General features: G+C 37.9%; 1 protein-coding gene across 24 annotated transcripts in view; it reads left to right on the top strand.

The window, feature by feature from the left end:
- SLC8A1 (solute carrier family 8 member A1) overlaps positions 1 to 16,522 on the top strand; it is a 517,065-nt gene that overhangs the window by 175,302 nt on the left and 325,241 nt on the right. For 13 of the 24 annotated variants that reach the window (XM_074396354.1, XM_039479008.2, XM_074396379.1 and 10 more), the window contains exon 2: positions 6,426 to 8,257. In XM_074396354.1, coding sequence (XP_074252455.1) covers positions 6,459 to 8,257 — 1,799 coding nt within the window. In that variant the 5' untranslated portion in view covers positions 6,426 to 6,458. The remainder of the gene's footprint in view (positions 1 to 6,425; positions 8,258 to 16,522) is intronic. The other 11 variants (XM_074396340.1, XM_074396424.1, XM_074396414.1 and 8 more) reach the window with 1 other exon arrangement.

The following is a 16,522-nucleotide window of genomic DNA, read 5'->3' as shown; positions in this document are numbered from 1 at the left end:
TTCTTTTTTCTACCCATATTTCCATGTTAGCATGCAGATTCATATTCAAATTTAAATGCTTGGTATTCTTCCCCTCTGTAGGTCCTCTACAACGAAGGTGATTTTTGTTGTTTGAGTATATGTCTTTTAATTGTATTGGAAGAACAGGAAGATTTATTTCCTTGAGGATGCCTGAAATGTCAGGACCCTCTTAACAGAGCAGATAAAATAAGCCAGGGCTGATGTTGGAAGACACACACCCAGGTTGTGGGGTAAAAAGTCGGAGCCCAGGTCCTCTCTTTATGCTGGAGATAAGTCTTTCCGGCCCAAGAGTCTTTGCTCATGAATCATGTTTTCCTCTCTTCCTAACACTGACATTGACTTTTCAATCTGATGTTGACCTCTGCTCATGGTAGGGTGCAACCATTTCACATAGACAACATTTTAAACTGCAAATGCCTAGGCCCATTTCCCAGATTCTGATTTACTACCACAGATTTGATGAATCAGCACATGACCCTGTGAAGGTTACTTTACTCATTCAATAAGCAGATGTTGTACATCATCTCTGTGCCAGGCTCTGCTCTAGGAACTGAGAATACATGAGTGAAAAAAAGAAAAATCCCTGCCTTTACAAAGTTTGTATCTTTTGAAGAGAGAAAGACAATAAATAGAACTATTGAATAATAGTTCTGGTCAGGCACAGCGGCCCACACCTGTCATCCTAGCACTTTGAGAGGCTGAGGTGGGCAGACTACCTGAGGTCAAGTGTTCAAGACCAGCCTGGCCAACATGATGAAACCCTGTTTCTACCAATAATACTGGGGAAAAAAAATAACTGGGCGTTGTGCCACGCACCTACAATCCCAGCTACTCAGGAGGATGAGGCAGAAGAAGTGCTTGAATCTGGAAGGTGGAGGTTGCAGTGAGCCGAGATCACAGCATTGCAGTCCAGCCTGAGCAACAAGAACGAGACTCTGTCTCAAATAAATAATAATAAAAAAAGTAACAAATGCTATCTAGAAAAATTAAATAGGGGAAAGGGCCAGCAGTGCATCTCATGTGTTTTCAACAACTTGTTCATTATTTTGTATCCTAAGCCTATGTTTCCTTTTGTGATCACATTGCTTACTCCCTAGTTTCTTTCTTTCCTGAACAGTTTAGGTTGGTATTTTCTGACATAAGGCAGGGGCCAGACTTCTGTTTTGTGAGTTTCACAGAAAAGCTTCAGCCTATGATGTGAACTCTCATAGCCCATCCCCTTTAGGACCTCTTTCAATGTATTAAATAGAGAAAAAAATCTCTCTTTAGAGGGTAAAAATAGGTATTAACAGAGAGTCTCTGTGTAAATGAATTTTTTCCTGAAGTCTGGCCATGGTCTGATAGCCTCAGGCTGGAGCCAGGGAAGTAATTTTCACTTCAGATGGGATGGTCAGATGAGAAAAGCCTTCATCCTCTGGCATCATCTCTTTGTCTAGAAGCCTTTGAAAGTGCTTGCCTTGGTAGTGGATAGGATTTATGGTTGCTTTAATGTTGCCTTAGAAACAGATTAATTGCTTAACTTTGAGGCTTTCAGTCAGCAAGAATTACATAGAAGGGAATTCCAAGTCCTGATGAAAGCCATCAAGAAGTTCCTTGGAATAACCCCAGCTCCCAGTCAAGAGGATGCCATTAGGCTGACTGTCCAGTTTATTGGGCTGGTAGCAATGCCAGCATGTGCTTTTTCTCTGAGTCAGGTCCTCCTTGGTAGTCAAAACTGTCTACAGCTTCCAGCAGGGAATGGTAGCTATGCTGCATAACCACTCTTCAGGCATCTTTGCTTCAAAAGCTCTTCCTCATCCTTTACAAAAGCAGTTTGATAATGACCTATCTTTTGCAGATGTGGGCTTCTATTTCTTATAGCTGTGACCTCTCCCTCCAACACAACTGGCTGGCCTATTCACAGCTGGATATCTTTTTACCATCCTTTGTCAGTGCCATATAGATCTCATTCTGTGATCTATAGGTGATGAAACTGTGTGTTTTGTTTTAAAATAAATAGTGATCGAAAGATACTTTGGGTATCCTTGATACTGTGCTAAAATCTCATTTGGATAATGTAATGGATATTCCTAAGTGAGTACTGGCCATAGTCATGCGAGTTTATCTGAATCCCCCATAAAAATCAGCCTATATTTTGTATTGGTAAATTAAGGCAGAATATAAGAAAACCAGGCAGCAAATCAGCATATCCACAGCCTCTATTCTTATCTTTCTGCTTAATTTGTATGGAGATGTATATTTGAAGGAAAATGGGGAGAGTTAAGTAGAACTACGTTGAATCTGATGTTACAGGAAAGACTCTGAAAGAAAGGAGACAAAAGGTTGAAGAAGGAACTCACAGTTAGATAGCACCTATTCCATATCTTCATGAGCATTTGGATTTGGTATTAATTTAATAAAAACTCAAGTCCAGAGAGTTCTTCTCTGGTACTTCATTGCCAGTAAGTGTCCACTGATTTCACAAATTATAATGCTGATCTCTTTTGAATATAATTGTGATGTTTTTAGTTAATACCAGAAGCCCCTTCCTTTTTCTCTGATAATGATGATGGATTTTTACTGATCTATCCACCTTTAGACATCTGGTGCTTTTTTGGCTAAGAACATATTGTGGGATGTGGGCTAGGGAAGGGGTAAAGGGCAGGGCTTTTTCTTGGCTGGCCTAGATTGCCCTGACTGTGCATGCAGGAAGAGGTTGCCAGGCAATTGCTGAAAGACCAGATTGAAGGGCAGCTGTCTCTAGGAACATGTTAGCCCTCATATTACATCACAGTTATTGATCGTTGTGTGAGTCTAATCTGTAAGATAAAAGCCAGGCTACTGCAAACCTTCCATAAGACTTTTGCTAACTAAACCCACCTAACCATGCATGGAAGCCAAGAGGCTTTCCAATGGGCTAGTCCAAGCCAGCCCCAATAGTTCTCAAAGATTGATTCACACACTGTCAGGGATGGTATAATGGATCAGTTAATTATATTAGTCTTTGAAGAAGACCAGGGGTTGAGTCTTAGTTGAGGGGTTTACTGTCCGTATGAACTTCAGCAAGTACTTAACCAATCTAAGCCTCAGTTATCCAACCTTCCAATGGGCTGATAATACCTCCTGTTTAGGATTATTGTTAGGGCACTGTGCATTGCACAACTCCAGAGGTGCTGTTCTCATGGACCGTAATGGAAATAGCAACGCTAGGAGTTTTGTAACATAGCAATGCTGGCTAATGTAAATATTAAATATAATTGATACATATAGAGAGTTTAGCATGTTGTCGATGTTTAAGAATGGAATCTAGTATTCTCTTAGGAAACTGGTTATAATTCGGTGTTCAGCTCTTTTGAAATTTGCTTCTAAGAAGGAAAAAGCAAAATACTTTTGAACGCAGAATAATCTTCAGAGACCTAGATGTAAGAAAGTATTGTCTTGTTCAGGGAATGGGAATAATTTCCATATTCTGGAGCTCAGAGGCCAGATCATAAAAGTTCTTACATAGCCTGTTAAAGGGTTTGGGCTTTGGCCTCAGGGAAGCAGGCCACCAATGAGAATTTTTAAGGGAAGTAAAGAGTGTCAGATCTGCACTTTAGGAATTTCATTTTGGCTGAAATGTGAAGAATGAAATGATGTGATTTGGCAGTAATTTGAAGGGAGTGGTTAATTATATCAGTCTGGGAGACAGACACAGGTTTGAATCTCGCTTCAGTGTTCGTGCTCTATGTTCAGTACTACTTTTTATTACAAATATTTCACCTTTCTGATTCTTCTAGGTTCCCAAGATGTTTTAAGTTGCACATCTTCCAAAAGGATCACTACAAATGTTTCTTTCACCACCTTAAATGTTAGATATCTTCTGTATCATTTTGTATATCTGCCAAGTACTGGCATCACTTGTAAATTAGATTTTATATAGTAGGCAAAAACTGGTCTCTTTGTTTCCAACCTTGCCCCTTTAGTCGATTTTACACTGAACCAGCAGGGAGATCCTTGTAAAAGAAAAATCAGATCATATCACCCTCTGATTAGAACCACCCAGTGGTTTTCATCTTCTACCCCACCAAAGCCCATGACTTACGGCGACTCGGTGTTCCACGATCCATTCCCACTCCTGACCCCTGCCCCTTGGTACATCGTCCTCTTGCTACATTGGTTTTCTGTGGTTCTAGACTGTGCCAAGTATGATTCCCATCAGGACGTTTGCACTTGGTAGGAATTCTTTTCTTGCAGATATAAGCAAGACTTGACCTTTTGTGTCCTTCAGGACTTTGCTCAAGTGTTACCTTATCAGAGACACCTTTCTTAACTATCTAGCATAAAATCACACATGCCATGTGTATACACACTGACAAACACACTCACACACTCCTTGTCCTCTTTAGAATGCTCTGCATGCACACGTAATGTAGGACTTTTTAACCTTCTGACATTTATGTTTGTTTGTTTCCTCTACATTAGAATATAAGCTCTGTGAGGACAGATACTCTGTTTCATTCACTGGTGAATCTCAGGATCTAGAAGATAGCCTAGCAAGTCTTTCTGAAATACACATGAAGCATGCATAAATATTTGTGGATGATATGGTTGCACTAGAGAGTTGGAACTAGATTTTTCACCATTCTTGCAGGATGATTAAATGTCGCCTTGTTTCAAGCAGAAATTCCAAAGGCTTTCAAAGACTGAACAAGCAGACATACTGACAATGAACTTTTGCATATTTTGAAAATATGCTGCTTCCGTTTTTCAGCCCTTTACTTAGTTTCAAATTCTACTGCTATAACCCCTTCACTGGTTTCGTTAGTATGGGAAAAATCTCAAAGATGCTTATCTCCCTGTAGTGATGAGCTATAACGGGCTTTAGGGTATGGTGGGATCTCTGAGGGTCTGCCAGAATGTGCTAGGCAGGGGTGTTCTCTTGGGCCCTGGTGCAGTTTTCAGTATAAGTCCTTAGCAGCAAACATGAGCCAGAAAGTGTAGGCGAACGCGGGGTGGCTCTCAGCCAGCCTGAAGCTATGAAAGCCTCTAATCCAGCTCCTCTTTTAACTTTTTCCAGGCCATAAGGGTATGCTCTGACTCAGGGATTCTTCCTATTGCTGCTTTATCTGATGTCGTTAACTGGTCCCTCCTGCAAGACCTGGAAGAGAGTTACTCTGAGTTGGAGCAGACCTTCCTCTACTTCCGTTTCCCCTCACCCCTATCCCAAGTTCTGGAAGCAGAGGGGATGTGGGGTCTGAGCAGAGTTTTGCTTGAGCTGGTGGGCGACCTTAGAGCCATGGTGGCTGAGTCTGCCGATATGCCTACCAAGCTTTGTGTGCTACTCACTGACTCTGTTGCCATGGCCCTCATTGCCTACAACCTTTCATCATATGTATATTTTGTGGTCACTGTTGTCATGCCACATGAGCTAATTTAAATGGAATTATTGGTCCTACATTTTTTGGTCACTTGAACCCTCTACAGAACTAATATGTATTTTAGAATGACCATGGAAAATATGACATCAACACTGAGAAGGAACATTTTAAGGTTGGTGATACTGATTCCACAGCCTGCCACACTCTTGCCCACAACTAGGCCTTGGCCTGGTTATCTCACTTTCCAGCCTGCAGAAAAGCAGGCTCTGTACCCAGATGTGAAGAGCTGTGCTTCAAGAACCAGATGTGCAGCTGCTAATGTATCAGGAGACCCGGGCTGGCTGAAAGCAAAGAGGAAATGTGCTCTCATCAAAACATGCTTTTAAAAACTGTACTTAATGTGTAGAAATATTACAACACAATTTTTTCCCCTTCAAGAAGAAATGCCATTGAGGTTTGATTTCAGGCAAGCTTGAAGTTTTCTGTTTCCATGTAAGTGTGGAGCAAGAAGGCGTGATTTCTTGAAATACTGTGTAAGATGCTTTCTGGTGTTTAAGAAAATCACCAGTCCTTGCATTGGTGGGATTTTTTTTCAGTCTGATTTTCAAAGCATCGATGGTAATAAGGTGCTTTTGGCAAGGAAACCGTTTCTGGAAGATGATGTACTAACAAAAATTTAGAAGAAAATATGCTTTCGTAAAGAGGAGGAAATTATTTAATGCTTTAAAAGTCCTGTGTTTTTTGGCTATTAGCATACGTAGTGTGTTTAATAAGGCAAGGCTGTATTAATTGAACTTTTCCTTTCCAGTAACTCAATTGTGTATCCTGCTCAGTGAATAGATACTACATGTAGTAAATTCAGGGGAAGATTGAGTTGTAAACTTTACAAAGGATTGCTTAGTCACTGATGGAGTCTTAAAACAATTACTCACTATAGATTTTTGATGGTGAAATATAAACCAATTTTGGTAAGAGTCATAAAAATAAGTAATTAGTAAAATGCTTTGGATGCAGCTCTAATGACATGACTTTCTTTCCACCCTCTCCCCATCTTATTTTTACCAGTAGGTTGTGACAGTTGGAAGTGTCATCTACAACATGCTGCGATTAAGTCTTTCACCCACCTTTTCAATGGGATTACATCTGTTAGTTATCCTGGCTCTCTTATTTTCCCATGTGGACCGCGTAATTGCGGAGACAGAAATGGAAGGAGAAGGAAATGAAACTGGTGAATGTACTGGCTCATATTACTGTAAGAAAGGGGTGATTTTGCCCATCTGGGAGCCCCAAGACCCTTCTTTTGGGGACAAAATTGCTAGAGCTACTGTGTATTTTGTGGCCATGGTCTACATGTTTCTTGGAGTCTCTATCATAGCTGATCGGTTCATGTCCTCTATAGAAGTCATCACATCTCAAGAAAAAGAAATAACCATAAAGAAACCCAATGGAGAGACCACCAAGACAACTGTGAGGATCTGGAACGAGACAGTTTCCAACCTGACCCTGATGGCCCTGGGATCTTCTGCTCCTGAGATTCTCCTTTCAGTAATTGAAGTGTGCGGCCATAACTTCACTGCAGGAGACCTCGGTCCTAGCACCATCGTGGGAAGTGCTGCGTTCAATATGTTCATCATTATTGCACTCTGTGTTTACGTGGTCCCTGACGGAGAGACAAGGAAGATTAAGCATTTGCGTGTGTTCTTTGTGACGGCAGCCTGGAGCATCTTTGCCTACACCTGGCTTTACATTATTTTGTCTGTCATCTCTCCTGGTGTTGTGGAGGTCTGGGAAGGTTTGCTTACTTTCTTCTTCTTTCCCATCTGTGTTGTGTTCGCTTGGGTAGCAGATAGGAGACTACTCTTTTATAAGTATGTCTACAAGAGGTATCGAGCTGGCAAGCAAAGGGGCATGATTATTGAACATGAAGGAGACAGGCCATCTTCCAAGACTGAAATTGAAATGGATGGGAAAGTGGTCAATTCTCATGTTGAAAATTTCTTAGATGGTGCTCTGGTTCTGGAGGTGGATGAGAGGGACCAAGATGATGAAGAAGCTAGGCGAGAAATGGCTAGGATTCTGAAGGAACTTAAGCAGAAACATCCAGAGAAAGAAATAGAGCAATTAATAGAATTAGCTAACTACCAAGTCCTAAGTCAGCAGCAAAAAAGTAGAGCATTTTACCGCATTCAAGCTACTCGCCTGATGACAGGAGCTGGCAACATTTTAAAACGGCATGCAGCTGACCAAGCAAGGAAGGCTGTCAGCATGCATGAGGTCAACACCGAAGTGGCTGAAAACGACCCTGTTAGTAAGATCTTCTTTGAACAAGGGACATATCAGTGTCTGGAAAACTGTGGTACTGTGGCCCTTACTATTATCCGCAGAGGTGGTGATTTGACCAACACTGTGTTTGTTGACTTCAGAACAGAGGATGGCACAGCAAATGCTGGGTCTGATTATGAATTTACTGAAGGAACTGTGGTGTTTAAGCCTGGTGAGACCCAGAAGGAAATTAGAGTGGGTATCATCGATGATGATATCTTTGAGGAGGATGAAAATTTCCTTGTGCATCTCAGCAATGTCAAAGTGTCTTCCGAAGCTTCAGAAGATGGCATACTGGAAGCCAATCATGTTTCTACACTTGCTTGCCTCGGTTCTCCCTCCACTGCCACTGTAACTATTTTTGATGATGACCACGCAGGCATTTTTACTTTTGAGGAACCTGTGACTCACGTGAGTGAGAGCATTGGCATCATGGAGGTGAAAGTATTGAGAACATCTGGAGCTCGAGGAAATGTTATTGTTCCATATAAAACCATCGAAGGAACTGCCAGAGGTGGAGGTGAGGATTTTGAGGACACCTGTGGAGAGCTCGAATTCCAGAATGATGAAATTGTGTAAGTTCTATATTATGTGTGTGTATGTGTGTTTGTTTCAGTGTGTTTATGAATGTGGGTCTGTGCATTGTTTTTTAAACTAAATAGCATACAAGGAATGGAATTGCTTTTATACAAAACCATTTTCAAAATATCAGTCCTTGCTTGGGTGCCAGTTATCAATATGCTCTATACATAGAGATCTTAATTCTATTTACATCAATATTTTATTTTTACTTTTATACATATATGCATTTTAAGTATGTTGTGACCATGATAAAATGAGCGATGGGCCACCATTTATCAGATTACTTAAGACAGGCTGAAAAACTTGCATTCTATTTTGAATCACATGTTATATATTTGGAAAAGGAATATTTAAAATATCACAATAGGTCTCTAACTTCATTTCTGAGTCCAAATTGGGAAAACCCAAAAAGGAAACACCTCTGAAAAGAATTTCCTGGCTGCCACGGCTGGCTGAAAATATTTTTGTGGCTTTTATGTGACATTGTGTTTTGCGACAATATAAGTTAATGTTTCTGCTTAGATGCCATTGCTAAATTGTGACTTCATGACCAATCCTGCTTCTTCAGTGTTATGCCAACATGGGAAAGGCTATCCAGCCTTTTTGTAGTTCCAGTCCGGTTTTACTTTATTAAACAAACCCTCTGCCCACTGATAAAGTGATGGGGAGAGAAATAAGATTCTGCCCACGTATCTAGTTGCTGAGGAGTGGGTCAGAGAAAACAAGAAACAATTTATTCTTCCTCTTGGCACTTTATGGTGGCACTGTGCTCATGTAGTAATGTGAAGTATCCAGTTGTGCAGTGATTCTTCCACTGAGAGTTGATATTTAGAGGGCTGTTCCCTCTTTGCCTAGTAAGGGATGTTGCACTCAGCTCACCAAAAGCAAAGCAGAAAATTTGATTCTGTGAACAATTTCTGGAAGGAAGGAAGAAGGGAGGGAAGGGAGGGAAGGAACCTGTAATATCTGCAGTATAACAAAGGATATTAAAATGAACGATTATATTGGTTGAAGCATCAGGCATTTAGAAATTTCAGGAAAGCAAAATAAATAGATAAATATAGTTCTAAACTAGTTAATTCTTATGTTGATGGCGTGTGATACGTCAAATGATGAATACATGCTCTTTAAATAGGAAATTTCTCCTACTGAAAGTGAGGGAAAACAAACAGGGAGGGATGGGCAAAGAGAACAGATTTTCCTGAAAGAGCCTGTCAGTGTCTTTACAACCTTTGTTGTTACAGTATAGTGATAAATAGTGTCAAGTACAACATCACAATGAAATCAAAGCAGAGATTATAGTATCTATCTTCTGATATGTGTAGGGGGCATAGTGTTTTGATTAATATCTATTTTATGTTTATTATGATAATGTGCCACTTATCGAGATGTGTTTTGTTGGGATACTTATTTTACTGAAAGATACTTATCTAGTAGCAAATTAATATCCTTCATATCCAAGAAAGAGTTTCCAATGGTCTTGGATTGGAAAGTTCCTGTGTGCCCAGATTAACACACTTGAACTTTATTCCTTTGCTAGGAATTATTTCCGTATTGATTGTATTTTCCCTAATGATTATGTTTTCTAATCATTTCAATTATTGAACCCTTCTGGAGTAGCACTTGTAAATTCATGTAAAAGTGTATTGCATGTTGTTAAAGGTGTATTTCATGTTGTCAAATGAACTTATAAGGGTAGCCCTTAAAACATCTTCAGTCTTTGTTTCTGTTTGACTAAGGATTTGACTAAGGATAATATTTTCTTTTGAAAATACTATCTTTCTTTTTCTTAAGAATAAGGACTCTACTGGTTTATTTGAAAAGCAGTCTTTCCCTATCTATTCTGCTGTTCAGGACTTTGACCAAACCATAAATAAATAATGTTCTTTTGGGTGGTACAATGCAGAAGAATAAGGAAAAGAATTTTTAAAAAGGATTGACATTGATTTGATAGAATAACTTACTCTGCCAAGCTCCATTTAAAACATTCATCCTATGCAATTAAATTGATTTTATTATTGCTAAGGAAGGAGTATTGCCAAATTCCATCTTTAGAAATGTAGATTTCTTGTGAAAATTGGTAAACATTTGTGGAGTTGGTGAAAACTGGTTAATAATCCATGCCATCTCTGTATATATGTTCTTAGGAGTATTCTAAATCAATCACAAGCTTTTTGTTTTATAAAATTCTTACTATACTTCATTTGCTCAATAGATACGTGAAATTTTAGAAATGGCAAAGCATTTAATTTGTAAGGGGAATGAAATTACAGCCCTATATTTTTCTTTTTAGAATTTTAATTTTTGAAGAGATTTCATCTTGACTTCATAGAGTTTTATTACTGACAAGCTTTGTAGATGCTAAATAGGTCTATTGATTGCATAAATTTGTTTTTGTGACTGGGATTTAACCTTAAATCAAGCACCAGGATTCAAACACAAGGTTTCTAGAAAAATGTATTATCAAAGATATGTTGATTCCATATATTTGCTATTGTGAATAGTGCTGCAGTGAACATACGAGTGCATGTGTCTTTATAATAGAATGATTTATATTCCTTTGGATATATACCCATTAATGGGATTGCTGGGTCAAATGGAGTTGTGCTACCTTGTTAGCAGTTTAGAAAACATTAATTTTTAAGGATCATTTTTCCTTTGGCAGTTGTCTTGTTTCCGTAAGTCAGATCCAAGTGAAAGAGTTTGTCGTCATGCAATGGAATCAGATTACGTAGACTAAACCCAAGTTGTCTTTAAGAATGAATTTATATCTTATCAAATTGCATAGTTAATCTTGAAAGATGTCTGTCCTCCTTCAGAACCTACAGTATCTAAATAAGGCTGTTGGCACCCCTAAGCTTTATTAAATACGTTGAAAAAAAATGGTTAGTTTAATGTTGGGCACAAACCTAAACAAGGTAGAAATAAGGTACAATCTGATTAAGGATGGAGAATAAAAGGCAGTATAGCTTTATTGATTGTTCAGTTCCAAAAACAAGATAGATTCCTAGTCTTTGATCTTATTTTTAGTGTAGAAGTAGTCATTTAAATTTATAATATAAAAATATACATACATATTTATTAATATTCTTACATAAATGAATTGAATTATTTCAACTTGACCTTTTCTAAGATCAAAATGTATTTGAGAAAAAAATACTGCTAAGTGATAAATGATTATAATTTCTAATAAAATATATTCTCAGCAAAACATTTTAAAATTATGAAGCAAAATCCCATTAAATAGATAATAACAGCTAGCACATGCTTTTTTATAAACTCAATCAATGACACATTCTAAACCAATGACAGCTAATCTTGACTTACAACAGGGAATTCTGTCTAATGTTAACAGCTAGTAAAAAATAAATGAAGAATGTGCTAATTTGATTTGTGGTTTTGTAGGTAATACCCACAAATTTGAAGTGCTGTTAATGATTGTTCTTTAATGATTCTAGTTTAATGGTAATAATGATTACAAAATATTACTTGATATTCCAAGATCTAACATCAGCTTAACTGTTTTGGAAAATGTTAAGGCTAATGAACTAATGTAGCTACAAATCAAATTTAATTACTTAGTTATAGCCCAGCAGTAATATTTTTGAAAGACAATTCAAAAGATGATGAGCATTTACTATTATATATTTTAAATACAGAGTTGAGAAAAACAGTATGTAAGTTAGAATATTTACCTAATATACTCCTTAGCATATCAATTTACCAGAGGTTCTTAGTCATAGTATAATATATTAAACCATGGGTCTACCCAAAGTTAATTTTGTTTTAACAACTACTACATTTTTAAGTAGAATTGTGACTTTGTTAACTTTAGGAAATAAGATGTGTAAGACATCTCAAAAACAATAGCTGTCTGATGCTCAATATTTATATCGCATTTTCCACTTTTTGGAAACAGGTCTAGAAAAGAAAATTTTAGCATTATATCAATTCTACAATATTATTTTACATTCTAGGGAAAATAAATATCTTGTTTTTGCTATTTATGGGATCTGTGTTCTTTTCCTGTTCTATAGAATTCCACAGGATAAAGACTTAGTTATACAAAATACAGTAAGACAGCCAGATGTAAACAAGGTAAAACAAAGATGTTAAGAAAACTTGAATTGATCAAAATAGAAGAAAATTGTGTGGAAAAATCAGAAATTATGAAAAATATTAGAAAAAAAACACAAGACAAGAATGGCTGTCAGCACATACTACTTTAAATCCAACATATACAAGCTTTACTTAATAGCAGTAGAATTTTATCTGATACCTTGAGACCATTGAAATGATGGATGTATGATATTTTATATTGACATAGAATTTTCCTAGGTAATGGGCTAATGTAAGGAATTTGTATGAAATAACTTTAGCATTTGAATGGATTTCTGGTTTAGTGGATTATCTTTTCAGACCAGAATATTTATCTCTTTTTAGAGCCAAATCACATATAGTATCATCTGCAAACCTAAATTATAACTGCAAGATGTTTTTATAAATGCATGCTTTCTGAATCCATAGCTGTTATAAAAATAAGATAGGATAAGAGCCAAAAACATTTATGAGTCTGAATTTAGTACTATTAGGAGCCTAAATTGATTATGTGCAGAAAGGTTGTTTACCATGTCAACCAGATTGCCATAGTTGCTATTATAATCTTATTTTTCAAGTACTAATTAAAGCTTGAGGTTGTAATATCATTATGTAAAGGAATTTTGTCTTAGCAATTGAGATTTCTTAGTTCAGCCACATTGAAGTGCTTATGGGCTGTCTTCTTAGTCATCATTCAAGGCCATTACTAGGAAGGCTGATTGCTTTACTGGGTTAGGGGTAAAGGAGAATTTATGTATCAGTTAATCAGCACATACTTAATAAGCTATGGACTTGTGGCCAGCATTGGGCTAAGAATTATGAAGAAATAGGACAAATATGCTCCTTATACTCTAAAATGGGAAATCATGAGATGGTGCATATTCTGATAAGTAGAAATACCATTGTAAAGACATTGTGTAACCTATAGGAAGCCTTAATTTTAGACAAAATGTTTTCATTGCTTTTGGAGGACAAAAGCATAATTTAAAAGAAAAATGGGATGTGCATGGTAAGATGGAGTTACACCTTGGTAAATCTAAGAGTCAGGGCAGTTTCAATAGACAGGACCATTATCAAAATTAATGAAAGGCTCAGTGAAAGTACATTTTGTATAATGGGATTTTAAATCATTATGAGGGTATGTAAATGAATCTGAGTACATCCTTTAAAGGATTATTGTTTTTAGAACTCTTTTTGTTGGTGGAATGTGTAGAAACAAAAATTAGAAGACTAATATTAGACAATGTACTATTTTCCAAATACTTTCTCAAATGCTTTTTATACATGTAATTATAATGACCCAATGGAGTAAGTGACATTGCAGATGAACAAAACTGAAACTCAGAGAGATTAAGTAACTTCTTCAAAGTGCTAATAAATTATGGATCTAGTATTTGAACCCTTTTCTATTTGACTTAAAAGCTTATGTGCTTGTTCCTCCATACTACTTTGCCTCTTGAAGATCCTAAAGAAAATGTAATAGATTTGTAGTAAAATGTTGTACTTTATTTTGCTCTTTGTGAACGAGTCCTTGGGTCTCTAGGAATGGGTCTACTTTACTTTAATCCTATAGCCATTGAGCAACTTTTGAGCAGTCTTTAGCCATTGACAATCATTCACTGTCACATCATTTCTCAGAGTTACTACTCTGCCACCGTCTTGTAAAATCGGAGTGGATTTTAGTTGGTTGTGAAATAAGAGGTTTTCTTTGCTTTACTTTACCTAGGATACCATTAACCCAGGGAAGGAGATTTAAGCATAATTTTGAAGAGAGCAACCTTGAGGGTGTTGTTTGTTGTTATTTTGCTTCTCTGTCAGAAAACAAAGCTGAGATGTGGAAAATTGCCTATAGGCAACATTGTAATACCATTGAAACTGTAGAGGTTTCCCTATAAAATATCTTCATCATCTTCTCTTCATGGCTGAAATCTGACCATTGGAGACTGATTCTTTGGGGTGGAACATTGTTTAGTCCCTTATTACAATGTGAATGCCATGAAACTCAGAAGTTTAGCCTTGCATCAGTAGAGTAAAATGGCTCTGGGCCAGGTGGTGGGAAAGGATGAGAAGACAGCTGAATGTACTGTGGATGAGTGACGTCTTCATAACTGCCTTGGGTGAGCCCGCTGAGGGTCCCAGTGGAAGGTGCTGAGTGGGCTGGTGGGACTCAAGCTTTTGTCTTCCCACAGTGCCTTGCAGTTCCTGCCCTGGATTTCTGATGGGAAGTCCAGAAGGTCCTGGGAGGGAAAGCAGCAGTGAACAATATGGGAAGAATTGTAGGAACTCTCCACTGCTTCCTCTTCTGGCTTGACATGCTGCCTACATAATATTCATCTATTTGCCAAAGGTTGAGCCAAGCCAGTGCCCTTTTTTTCCCACAGGCCTATACAGCTGTTTCACTATAGAACCAGGCTAAATAAACGGTTGTTTTTCATTTCCTGCCTTTCTCCTGAGGAATTGGTGCTGTAGATGACAATTTCTTTCCTTCCTACAGTGTCTCCACAGGGTCAAATACGGGAATAGGCATTGTGTTCTTTGGTGATAGTTGAAGAGATGAAGGCAAGAGTGAAAAGCAGAACCTGGGTCTCTCACCTTTCAGGCTGGTGCTCATGATAACAGGGCAACTGGGGAGTTGCAGTATACTCAGCAATTCACATATTAATAAAATAGCCTAAGGTATTTTCCAGATACAGTTTTTTTATCTTATTTTTGCTTTTCTATGCGTACATGTGAGATATCTGGGGTCCTAGGTATTCTGAAGCTTTGTGGTGACCCTTGCAACCAAGGCCACACCATTTTTCCATGATAGACTTCCTGAGCTAAAGATGGGCTTAGGAGGATCCCTAAACTTGGAAACTTGAGCTCTGTCTCTGTCCCCTACCAGCTTTGTGTCTTTCAGCAAGCTACTTAGGTTCCGAGTCAGCTTTCTCACCTGTAAAATGAGGATGATAGTGGTGATGGTGCTGTTGGTGATGGTGGTTGTGGATATAGTGGTAATGATGGTGGTGATGGTTGTGGTTGGAGTGGTGGTGATTTTGAATATGTTGGAGGTGGTAGTGATGGTGATGCTGATGGTGGTAGTGGTGAGGGTGTTGGAGATGGTAGAGGTAGTGATGATTATTGTTGGTGGTGGCGGTGATGATGATGGCACTGAGATTTATTAAAAAACAAGATTCATGCTATTCTTCTTAAAGTGTTCATATGATTTAATCTTTACAACCATTATCAAGTAGCTACTGTTATACCCATTAAAGATGAAGAAATTGAAGCTTAGAGATTTAACTTTCTCTGGGTTACATAGCTAATAAAGGGTAGATCTAGAATTCAGTAGGACTGCTTGACTGTAATGCCTGTAACTACTTGACTATAATGCCTGTAGTGTCTTATTAAGAGCTGTTTCTTCTTTGAATGGCTTCCATCCACAAGGAGGAGGATGTTTCAAGCTGTGGTACAGTGGCACTAACCTCAACACATGCTCATGCTGCTCAGAAGATGAGAAACTAGAGCAGTAATTTATCTTTTCTGGGATTCTGGAACATGTATTAACCACATGGCACTCAGTGCCCTGCTCTCCATTAACCTAGAAGACCATGAATAGCTGAGTTTGAGAGGCAAGGGAATGCTAAATGTTGTGGTCCCTCTGTGTAGCTGACCTACCTAGTTATTGTTGGTTTTGGTTTGTTTTCTCTCACAGTGTTTATTTCCCCTCGTTCCTAGATTTTAAAAAGAAACTTCTTTATTCCTAGTTTTCTGTCATTGCCTGCATCGGTGCTGTAGCATTTAACTTCCTTATATGGCTGAATAATGACTGCAGCTTTTCTTCATACTTAAAATAGTAGTTTCTTGGTCTTTTTAAAAAATATGTTACCAGACAATCTAAATTAAATTAGTGATAGCAGAGAATTAGTATCAGGGGATGCCATTACCTTGTGTCTGCACTAAAAACAGGTTAAAACATTATATTCTGTGACCCTGAAGGTGGTTAACAGTAAGAATTATTGATTGGGAGACTTTCCTAGAATAAGTGAAATGCATGGTAGTTCATCTTATTCAAACTTAGAATTCAAACCTCCGCAGCACATAGAATTTTTAGATATTTTTTTAAATGCCCAATTCCAAGTCCTTATTTCTGAATTACATTCTCTCTGGAAGACAGGAAC

The sequence above is a fragment of the Saimiri boliviensis genome, chromosome 1, assembly GCF_048565385.1.
Source record: "Saimiri boliviensis isolate mSaiBol1 chromosome 1, mSaiBol1.pri, whole genome shotgun sequence".
Classification (NCBI taxonomy): domain Eukaryota; kingdom Metazoa; phylum Chordata; class Mammalia; order Primates; family Cebidae; genus Saimiri; species Saimiri boliviensis.
The sequence above is the reverse complement of the archived record's forward strand: the minus strand, read 5'-3'. Positions and strand labels throughout refer to the sequence as shown.